We start from the raw sequence: 12398 nt of genomic DNA on the forward strand, positions 1-12398 counted from the left end.
AGGTGTACCACAACAGGTGCATGTTATCAGTAAATCATCACTCATCATTTGGAATGAGGCTTGCCCTTTCTAAACCTCTGAAATTTATTTTGGTGTGCTCCCGACTGTTGAAGTGAGAATGAGCACCATGGTGAGAGCAAAAGAGATGTCTGAGGTCTTCAGAAATCAAATTGTAGCAGCCTACGAGTTTGGTATAGGGTTTAATTAAATCTCAAAAGATTTTGAAATGAGCAATTCCACTGTCTGAAAAAATATTCTACAAGGGGAGGCCTTTCAGAACAACTGCCAACATGCCCAAGTCTGGTCCGTCCCAGCCAGTTTACTCTGAGAGCAGACCGCAATATGCTAAAAGAAGGTCTCCAAAAACCCTAGAATGTCTTCACGGGACCTAAAGCAGGCAACTGTTGATGTGAAAGTGCATGCCTCAAACAATCAGAAAGAGACTGCACAAGTTTAACTTGCATTTGAGGTGTGGCAAGGAGGAAACCTTTGCTTTCTAAGAAAACATTCAAGGCCAGACTGAAGTTTGCCAGAGAGAATATTCACAAAGACCAGGACTTATGGTCTGGAATAATGTTCTTTGGATAGATGAGTCTAAAACATAATTATCTGGACACCAGCAACAGACAACATGTTTGGCGCAAACCAAAGACAGCCATTCCAGGAAAAGAATCTCATACCAACTGTGAAGCACAGAGGTGGAAGTGTCATGGTTTGGGGTTGCTTTGCAGCAGCAAGACCTGGTCAGCTCACCATCATAGAATCTACCATGAATTCTTCGGTGTAAGAGAGGGTGCTTGAGGAACATGTGAGACCATCTGTCTGAAAATTGAAGCTGAAACAAAACTGGACCATGCAACACAACAATGACCCAAAACATACCAGTAAATCAACCAAGGACTGGCAGAAAACTAAGAAATGGAGAGACCTGGAATGGCTAAGTCAAAGCCCAAATCTTAATACCACTGAGCCGCTGTGGGCTTGAAACAGCTGTACATGCAAGAAACCTCTCAAACATCTCACAGCTAAAAGAATTCTGCATTGAAGAATGGGCTACACTTTACTCAGACCGATGTCAAAGACTGGTAGATGGCTAAAAGAAACGACTCCCCTGCAGTTATTTCAGCCAATGAAGGTAACACTACCTATTAAGGGGTAGGGTGCCCTAACTAAAAAATTGACATTTTTTGTAAATCAGCATATTAAAAATATTTTGAATAATTTCAGAAAGAATTAATTGGAATCGCCACAGTGGAATGAACCACCAACTTATCCACCATATGGTTTTTCACAGAAAATGCCCTACAAGCCGCAAACCAGAACTGGGAAACACCCATTCACTCTCTCATTTGAACACACCACTTATACAACTACGGCCAATTTAGTTCATCCAACTTACTTACTGGGGGAGCACCCAGAGGAAACCCACGTAAACAAGGGGGGAGAATATGCAAACTCCACATACATATGGCAAACTGCCCCAGCCGGGACTCAGACCAGCGATCTTCTTGATGTGACAGTGCTGTGACAATTGGCAGTGCTAACCACTGAGACCTTGTGCCGCAATTTCAAAATTAACTTACTAAAAAATAAATCTAATTAAATTTATTTAAAATCAGAAAACTTTCCCTTTCAGCATATAAATGTAGCCTTGAACTACGTAACAAGCTTTAAAAATAAATAAAGATCTGTTGTAGTTTATTATGCAAATAAGCAACTTGAACATCTCAAAAGAAAGCAGTCAGATTGCTTTTAGAGAAGCACACTCAAGGCTATGTTGGGTGTAGGTAACGGAGAAGGATGTTTAATTTATGAGCCGACAGACTGTTTGGCCAGACACATTGGTGTAAGTGAGGACAGCCTACAAGCAAGACCCAGATAAAGCTCTGCTAAACTGGGACCAGAAAAGAGCAACAGTGACATCAGATACAGCAGCATTAAAAATGACAGAACGAGAGAGAGAGAGAGAGAGAGAGAGGAGAGAGGAGAGAGGAGAGAGGAGAGAGAGAGAGAGAGAGAGAGAGAGAGAGAGAGAGAGAAACACACTAAGATCCATAACACTCTGGATGAACTCAACAGCAATCCCAGCATGATAAAAACTCTTCAGCTCCACAGCAACTTCTCCATGAGCAACCATGTTTTTTTTTCTGTGCTGTTCACACAAAGAAAATCCTGAAGAAACGTTTGGGCCCTACCAGCAAATCTGAGTGAATTGTTATGTAAAAGGTTTACAGGCCATGAACAGTATATATCTTGACAGTGTAGTTACATCATACTGTCTACACGGTGAGGCATTAAAATCTTTTGTTTATAGACAAATTGTGAATTTTCAAATATAAATCAAATGTACTATCATACTAATCAATTTCTCCCAATAATAGTAATAATAATAAAAATAATAACACTGGTATATGGTACATTTAAAATAATGGTCCATAAATTATTGTATTTACTCAGGGTTCTTGCACCATTTTAAAAGTAAAATTTAATGCTTTTTAAGACCTTTTTAAGACCTCAGCAAATTTAATTTAAGACCCCAAAATGTCATTATTTATTTGGAATAGGCTACTCAATTTAATGTCCTCGTTAGATTTAAATAAATTGTGTATCGTCACAGTATGGATAACCCACAGTACCTGCCTTTTGGGTGTCTGTGCTTCCCTATCGTCATTAAGGACACCGGCTAAAAACATAATACCTCACAGCCATTTTACACTAAATTTAAGACAATTTAAGACCTTAATTTCAAGGGTTTAAATTTAAGACATTTTAAGGACTCGCGGGAACCCTGTTACTAACATCAACAAACAATTAGTAATAAATTTATTGCTTTATTTATTCATCTTTGCTAACGTTTATGTTAGTTCATGTAAACTCACTTTGCATTAACTAATGTTAACAAGCATAACTTTGGATTTTAATAATGCATTAGTTAATGTTGAACTAAGATTGATAAATGCTTTACAAGATTACTAATACTTAGATGTTAGTAAATACAATAACTAATGGACTATTATTCTAAAGTATTACTAAAATAATTAGCAGTTGCATATTAGCTGCATAATGCACACACACACACACACACACACACACACACACGCACACTCACCGGCCACTTTATTAGGTACACCTGTCTAACTGCTAGTTAACGGAAATTTCTAATCAGCCAATCACATGACAGCAACTCAATGCATTTAGGCATGTAAATATAGTCAAGACGATCTGCTGCAGTTCAAACCGAGCATCAGAATGGAGAAGAAAGATGATTTAAAGGACTCTGAACGTGGTATGGTTGTTGGTGCCAGACGGGCTGGTCTGAGTATTTGAGAAATGCTGATTTACAGGGATTTTCATGCACAGCCATCTTTAGGGCTTACAGAAAACAGTCAGAAAAAGAAAAAAATATCCTCTGTTGATGCCAGAGGTCAGAGAAGAATGACCAGACTGGTTTGAACTGATAGAAAGGCAACAGTAATTCAAGTAACCACTCATTACAACCGAGGTTTGCACAAGAGCATTTATGAATGCACAACATGTTGGACCTTGACGTGGGTGGCCTACAGTAGCAGAAGACCACACCGGGTGCCACTCCTGTCAGCTAAGAATTCGCACAGACTCACCACAACTGGACAACAGAAGATGGTAGGGTCAGAATTTGGCATTAACAACATAAAAACATGGATCCATCCTGCCTTGTATCAATGCTTCAGGCTGATGGTGGTGGGTGTAATGGTGTGGGGCATATTTTCTTGGCACACTGTGGGCCCATTAGTACCAATTGAGCGTGTTGCTGACCATGTCCATTGCTTTATGACCACAGTGTACCCATCTTCTGATGGCTACTTCCAGCAGGATAACACACCATGTCATAAAACGCAAATCATCTCAGACAGGTTACTTGTACATGACAATGAGTTCACTCTACTCAAACGGCCTCCACAGTCGCCAGACTCAATCCAATAGAGCACCTTTGGGATGTGGTGGAACAGGAGATACGCATCATAGATGTGCAGCCAACAAATCTACAGCAACTGTGTGATGCTATCATGTCAAAATGGACCAAAATCTCTGATGAATATTTCCAGTACCTTGTAGAATCTATGCCACAAAGAATTAGGGCAGTTCTGAAGGCAAAATGGGCTCCAACCTGGTACTGATAATGTGTACCTAATAAAGTGGCCAGTGAGAGTCCAATACTTACATCTGCTTGTAAAAGAAATTAACAATATCTAATATTACTCCAGAAAGGACAAATGACATATGTAATATAATATAATATAATATAATATAATATAATATAATATAATATAATATAATATAATATAATATAATATAATATAATATAATATAATATAATATAAATTAGCAACCATTTTCAACATTGCTGTTTCCTTAGCAACAAATCAGCACATTAGAATCACTTCATTTTTCAATGATTGTATTTTTAAACACTTTTTTCACACTTTATTTTCAAGCTCTTTAAACTCTGTGAGATAAAAATCAAACTTTTAAAAACCCAGCTTTTCCCTGACCACACAAATACATAATGTTATTATTATAGCGTTGCAGTTCATATTAATCTTACAAGCCCTCAGTTTTGCTTACCATTCAAAAACACAAAATCTAAACCCTTGTTTGCACGGCATCCACTGAACACAGCATCCCACACCAATCCGCAATAACACATATAAAGACAATTTTCCCGCTTACCTGTAGCGCGCTGTTCAGAAAGCAGCTGTTCTGGCCTGGCTCATTGCTCAGGCCTTTGCTGGGAGCGATGGAGGTCATGTTGCGTGGGGTGAACATCCCCTGCAGGCCGCCGCCGCCGCTGCCTGACGCAAAGTAGTTCCTCTTCCACGACATGGGTCCAGATCCGGCTCCTCTGCCCCCCTCCAATCAGCATAAGAGCCTCGTCCTTCCCCAGCTAATCATGCTGGAGGAGGAAGAGGACATCCTGAACGCTGCAGACCACCGACTGTGTGTGTGTTGTGTGGCTGTATGAGTCAATGCAAGCGGAGAGTGTCTCTATGTTACTCCCATGAGAGAGGAGTGCGTGGGTCAGAGCCGGGTGTTTGGTGTGCAGATATGAAGGATATTGAAAGGTGAGGCTGTAATACTTATGTTTTCTGTGTTCTGATGTCTGTTTGTTGCTGCTAAATGGCACACTTTTGCATGTGAGATGGTAAAGTGTGGTGATACGGAATGACTGGCCGGGTTGAAAGCAGCTGTGTGACTGTTGGAGTGTTTACTGTATGTTTATGGCTGTAGTTCTGTCCTTCATGCTGATGTGTCCACTTTCCGTCTGTCGAATATAGAGCTTCACTTTGGAGCTTTCTTTGCCCAGGTAGTCTGTAACAAACCAAAAATATAACATAAATACATTTACTTTCAAAAACTTTTATTTTTCAAAGGTATATATAAAAAAATCTAGTTTAAGGGCAGCACGATTGCTCAGTTGTTAGCACTGTCACCTCACAGCAAGAAGGTTGCTGGTTCGTGTGCTATAGGTGAATTGAATAAACTAAATTGGCCGTAATGTATGTATGTGAATGCAAGAGTATATGGGTATTTCCCAGTGCTGGGTTGCAGCTGGAAAGGCATCCACTGCTGGATAAGTTGGCGGTTCCTTCTGCTGTGGCGACCCCTGATAAATAAAGGGACCAAGCCAAAGGAAAATAAATGAATGAATGAAAAATCTAGTTTAATGTGCATAAAATAAATTTAAGTAGGGCTGACATCCAGGACTGCTTGGGAAACATGTCTGGAAAAATTTTTTTTTCTTTTCTTTTCTTAGTTTTTTAACTACAACTATAGATTGAATGTTTTGTTGTACTTCCTTCCTTAAAAGAACGTGTAATCCTCTCAAAACAAAAATCTAGCAAATTTTCCAATTTGTCATCTCCCAAATTTGACCTCTCTCTCCCCTTTCAGTGGAATTCCAAATATATTTTGACAATTACAATTATTTTATCTAAGTCGATGGTATTTTATTTGTAACAAAAGAACAAAAAGATAAGCTCATAAAAAAACATATATTTCAAAGTCACTTATGGTGATTAACAGTTTTATGATAAATATGGTAGAATAAATATTTTCATTCATTCATTTTCCTTCGGCTTAGTCCCTTTATTCATCAAGGGTCGCCACAGCAAAATGAACCACCAACTTATCCAGCATATGTTTTACACAGCAGATGTCCGTCCAGCTGCAACCCAGTACTTGGAAACATCCATACACACTTATTGACACACATACACTACGGCCAATTTAGTTCATTCAATTGACCCTTATTCAATTGTTTTGGACTACGGGGGAAACTGGAGCACCCGAAGAAAACTCCTGTAAACACGGAGAGAACATGTAAACTCCACACAGACATGCCAACTGACCCAGCTGGAACTCGAACCAGCGACCTTCTTGCTGTGAGGCTATAGTGCTAACCACTGAGTCACTGTATTGCCTATAAATATTTACTTTTAATAACAAAATATTACGGTACTGACAGGAAAAATAGCATCTTATTGACATGAACAAAAAAAAACCTGTAGTACAGTGAAGCTAATATTGTTCTGAAATTTACATTTGTTTGAAAATTGTGAGATTGTGAACCAAATATACAGTTACATGTGATCCCAGACAGGTTGAATTGTACATTAATGTGGAATTCATATATTAAAAATTACATTAAAATATTTAATTTCTCTAATAATACAATCTATGGCTGAACGATATTGAAAAAAATCTGAAACTGCAATATTTTGTTTTTCTGCAATATATACTGCAATATGAATGCAATTTCACCAGATGGTTTAATAGCAGTATTTTGGAAAGAAATCTTGAATTTAGATTGATTTTGCTGATTTTGTAGGAAAGTAAATCATGGATGAAAAAACAAACAAATTACAAGAAAAAATAAATACAATAGATCAAAGAAAAAAGTCAAACAAACAGCAGGTTTTCTGGAGAGTCAAACTGTATTCAAGTACAGAAATCGAATAATCAAATGTAATGTAAAATAATGTAATGTTATAATGTGTACAGTTGAAGTCAGAATTATTAGCCCCCCTGAATTATTAGCCCCCCTGTTTATTTTTTTCACAAATTTCTGTTTGACGGAGAGAAGATTTTTTTTCAGCACATTTCTAAATATAATAGTTTTAATAACTCATTTCTTATAACTGATTTATTGTATCTTTGCTATGATGACAGTAAATAATATTTTACTAGATATTTTTCAAGACACTTCTATACAGTTTAAAGTGACATTTAAAGGCTTAACTGGGTTAATTAGGTTAACTAGGCAGGTTAGGGTAATTAGGCAAGTTATTGTATAATGATGGTTTGTTCTGTAGACTATCGGAAAAAAGAGCTTAAATGGACTAATAATTTTGACCTTAAAATGGATTTCAAAAAATTAAAAACTGCTTTTATTCTAGCCGAAATAAAACAAATAAGACTTTCTCCAAAAGAAAAAATATTATCAGATATACTGTGAAAATTTCCTTGCTCTGTTAAGCATCATTTGGGAAATTTCATTTCATTTTCTTTTCGGCTTAGTCCCTTTATTAATCTGGGGTCGCCACAGCGGAATGAACCGCCAACTTTTCCAGCATTTGTTTTAGGCAGCGGATTCCCTTCCAGCTGCAACCCATCACTGGGAAACACAAACAGTTTTTCACATACACTATGGACAATTTAGCCTACCCAATTGACCTGTACCGCATGTCTTTGGACTGTGGGGGAAACCGGAGCACCCGAAGGAAATCCACGCGAACGCAGGGAGAACATGCAAACTCCACACAGAAATGACGAAAAAAAATAATAATTCAAAGGGGGTCTAATAATTCTGACTTCAACTGTATATAACTGTATAGACTTAATTTTATGAATAATTCTATTATTAATTATTGTTTACTAAAGTTACAAATGCTTTAAACTCTCTTGAAATGCTTTTAGAACACATGCAAATGATAAACTTTCACTGTGTTTTGGTTAAACTTTGGAGTGACTTTATAAATTTAAATTTATTGACTTTATGAACTGTAGTGCTGATCAACTATAATCCACATGCAATGCTGTTGTGAACACACACATAGTTATATCGATGCTGAAATTATATATTGTGCAACCCTAGTAAACAAAAATTAAATCAATTTTACTTGATAATTTATTTAAAGACTCCATTTATATTTTCATCTTCCAAAAACAGACCCATTTAAAATGGATTTAAAATGAGTATAAACAGTGGCTAAATTAAACGTAGAAAAACAATCCCACACAATGTACATTTGAAACTATAAACTTGTACAAAAAAAAATCATTTACAGCAAGTTAGAAGTCTATTTTCACACCTCAAGTGTTTTACCACCATATGTTGCTTAATTATGCAAATATATACCACACAATGCATGTATAAATGTACAAATTAACAAATCTGAATCATTGTGAATCTCATTTCCTCATCCTCTCCCTTTTATCCATCCCTCAGAAAGCATACGAGAAAGGAAGGTAAAAGACAGCAGCACTGCAGACACACAGCTTCTCCTGCCAGGCTGCAGGCAGTGGCGTGCTGAGCAAATGTCCTATTCCCACTCCTACAGAAACACACACTAAACACACACACTCCAGCCTGCAGTGTGTCCTGTTCGCCTGAAGAGGGGTGTTCTGATGCAGACGAACAGCGAGAATGACAGACCTGAGGCAGGTGCTACACCGGGTCAAGCAAACACTCCTTCCCTGCTCTGCTTAATCAAGGTCAGTTCTGTGTCAGTTAGGGATGCTCAGCATGACACAGGGATTGATTCAGTGACATTAGTAATTTCATCAAACACGCTCAACAATTTCAGTGCAAATTGAGGTGATGTTCTCTGCAAAACAGTGGTAGTTTACAACAACCCACAAAAAGAGTGCTTTTTTCAGTAGGAAATGTCTGATTTGTCGGTAACACTTTAAAATAATGGTCTTTTAGTTATGGTTCGTATTTAGTTTCGTATTTATGCTCTTTAACTTTATTAAGGATAGGTAATAAAAATAAAGTTGTCCGTTATTAGTTCATGCTAGCACAACTTTAGATTTTAAAGGGGTAACTCACCCAAAAATTAAAGTTCTGTCATCATTTATTCAGTTTTTACTTGTTTCAAACTTATGAGTTTTGTTATTTTGTCAAACAATAAAGAAGATATTCTGAAGAATGTTGGAAAACTTTAACCATTGACTTGCATAGTATTTGTCTTTCTTACTGGGAGTGAATAGTTACAGGTTTTCAGCTTTCTTCAAAGTATCTTCTTTTCCGTTCAACAGCAGGAACAAACTCATGAAGGTTTGGAAGCATTCGAGGGAGAGTAAATGAGTCAATTTTAATTTTTGGGTGAACTATCTCTTTAAAAATACATTTGTAAATGTTGAACTATGATTAATAAACACTTACATGATTGTTCGTATACTTAGTTCATGTTTGTAAGTATATTAACTAACAATAATTGATGGATGATTTTTTTAAAGTGTTAATGATTTTGCCAACTGATGCAGTCTAATCTGATGGTCTCTCCAGATTATCTCATCTGACCATCAAGTCAGGGCTCAGCAGTGACCTATCACCTATATGCTGTTGTTCTTTGACATTAATTTGTCTATTAATGCTTCTGAAGCGACAAATGCCATCATCCCACTCGTCTGCGCTTTCCTGTTTGTTTGTTGTGTTCTGTATTTTGGGCATTCTGCATAGTTCGGTTGCCCAATTCTGATTGGGCAGACCAAAAGTGATCTCACTTAATTGGCTAGTAAGACTATCACAGACAGCAGTCACGCATTTGCTCTGGGTGGGGGAAATTCAATAATTCATATATATTTAATATCGCAGCCTCTTGCGATTAGCTATTTGCCGCGTTTCAAATTCCAATTGCAATTCAATTTTGAACAATCGCACAGCCCTAGGGTTTAAAAATCTGTTGAAAAAACTTTTCTCTGTTAAACAGCACTTTGGAAATATTTACAATTACGTATACATTTATTATTTCATGTGATAATTCAAATATCATGTGTGCATGCTCCACATGCATGCATGGGTGTCTTATTTTGCATGAAGCAGGTATGAACACTCATTCTCAGTATGCGACACTATTGAGGTCACTGAAGGAGGTATTCCCAGATGGGGTCACATGACCCCACATAACCCAGGGTCCAACTGTGAATCACAGGCTGCCACTCTCCCCCCTGTCCCATCCAAACAACACGCTGGTCGATGCAGACCGATACTGTTATACACTAGCTGGCACTGTGCAACCATTGCACCAGAGGCTTTATGCATTTACATAATGCACTGCAGAGCACAGCACAACACAGCAAACAATTACCGAGAAAGGGACAAAGAGAGAAAGTCAACCAATGAGAGAGGGGCAGAAAGGGCCCTTCCGATTATACAAATAAGCCCAATATGGCATCTAATAACTCACACACACTAGACCTACAGCTCTGAAAAGGCTGTGTGTGTCCTCTGGAACTGGACGGATGCATGCGGCACATCTCATTAACCCAGCAACAATCAGACACTCGGGAACCAATAGAATGCCGCTATCAATCAGACCAGGTCAGGATGAACTATGGGGAGTAATCGCCTCCTGGCTAGTGTGTTAGTAAACATGTTACGTAACACTCTGGCACTGTGAGACGAACGCAAAGCCCTGCCTCCACAGCCACAGTTCTGCTGGCCACCAATCCCCCCCGAAAAACACACGCATCTCCCTAAATCCCCTTTTAATTCCGTTAAATGGCAAAGTTCCAGTGCCACACTGCCAGGATCCGCAGCCGTGGAGAAACCTTGGCATCCGTACAGAGGGCACTGGGATTCTACAGAGAGAGCAAGAGAGAGATGGATGAGCATCAAGCCCCTCGTGATCCCTGATCTTCACCTCGGCTGATGGGCCTCCACATAAACGTCCCCAGGATTGTGCTTTTCAGATATTGTTGAGGGATGAAGAAGGAGGAGAAAACACCCGGTTTCATTACTGCAGAGCAGAGAAGTCCAGGCAGAAAGAGTGTTAGTGAATCGTAATTATATTAAGCTCTTTTAATTGCTCTCCTTTATTTGAAATGTGAAACTCTTCAGCATAATAAACCGCGGAGACCAAACTCACTTCTTTCACACCTGCCAAGTGAGAAAGTCAAGTAAAATGTTCAGCATAGTGCAAAAATTAATGTTTAATTACCAAGGAATTTGATTTCTTGTACATTTTTATTTTAAGAAAATGAGTGTAATGTTCTTATAATAAACAATACTTAATTATAATCAACATCAGAGTATCAAAAATGTTTTTCAAAATTGTCCTAACATAAGAACGGCTATTGTGGATCCACTTCAAATGTAGACTACTGTACATTCATTCATTCATTTTCTTTTTAGCTTAGTCCCTTATTAATCTAGGGTCGCCACCACGGAATGAACCGCTAACTTATCCAGCATTTGTTTTATCCAGCTGCAACCCATCACTGGGAAACACAAAAACACTTATCCACACACACACATACACTACGGATAATTTAGCCTACCCAATTCACCTGTACCGCATGTCTTTGGACTGTGGGGGAAACCGGAGCACCCGGAGGAAACCCACAAGAACACGTGGAGAACATGCAAATTCCACACAGAAACGCCAACTGACCAAGCCGAGGCTCGAACCAGCGACCTTCTTGCTATGAGGCGACAGCACTACCTACTGTGCCACTGTGTTGCCCACTACTGTACATTATATAAATATTTCCGAGACAAGTAAGCAATTTTTTTTTCCTGTGCATATCTGTGACAATATTTATGTCATATATGGAGTGGTTCAATAGATTTGTTTCCATCCAAAATTGCAAATTAACTTTATGCGCAAAACTGGAATATCGAATAAAAGACATGCGAATAAAGCAGCGTTTCCATACATAGCTATCATCAGTCTCTGTATAAGACTGTGATAATCAAAAAACATGATGGATTCTGTTCCTTATAAGGTGAAGAAAAAAAGACAATGAACAAGAAGAGAAACACGAATATAAAGAAGATGACAAAAATGTAGAAGAAGACAAAGATGACAAAGACAAGGGTGAAGACAAGACATAGAAGAAGATGCAGAACGATGAAGAAGAGAAATACAATTAAGGGTAGAGAAATAATTACATGGAGTAGAGGCATCTGAGAAACTGGAACAAGTAAGATTTTTTTAAGATACAATTTACTATTTAAGATACACTATTGTTCAAAAGCTTGGTAAAATATGCAAAATAGGCTCATTTTGAAAAAGTAGTCCTATATACATTTCTGGAGATCGCGAATTATGTCGCCTGAAGTACGTATGATTGCATTTCGTCTTTTAAATGAACGCTACGGGGTGGTATGACACCGTTCCTTTTCGCGCTTA

At 38.1% G+C, this 12398-nt stretch overlaps 1 protein-coding gene across 3 annotated transcripts in view; it reads right to left on the reverse strand.

Annotated features, from left to right (window-relative positions):
- Nucleotides 1–5096, reverse strand: part of usp54b (ubiquitin specific peptidase 54b) — a 119583-nt gene extending 114487 nt beyond the window's left edge. For all 3 annotated transcript variants that reach the window (XM_056469125.1, XM_056469124.1, XM_056469123.1), the window contains exon 1: nucleotides 4711–5096. In XM_056469125.1, coding sequence (XP_056325100.1) covers nucleotides 4711–4863 — 153 coding nt within the window. In that variant the 5' untranslated portion in view covers nucleotides 4864–5096. The remainder of the gene's footprint in view (nucleotides 1–4710) is intronic.
- Nucleotides 5097–12398: the final 7302 nt, after the last annotated feature.

Source organism: Danio aesculapii, chromosome 12 (genome assembly GCF_903798145.1).
Source record: "Danio aesculapii chromosome 12, fDanAes4.1, whole genome shotgun sequence".
Lineage (NCBI taxonomy): Eukaryota > Metazoa > Chordata > Actinopteri > Cypriniformes > Danionidae > Danio > Danio aesculapii.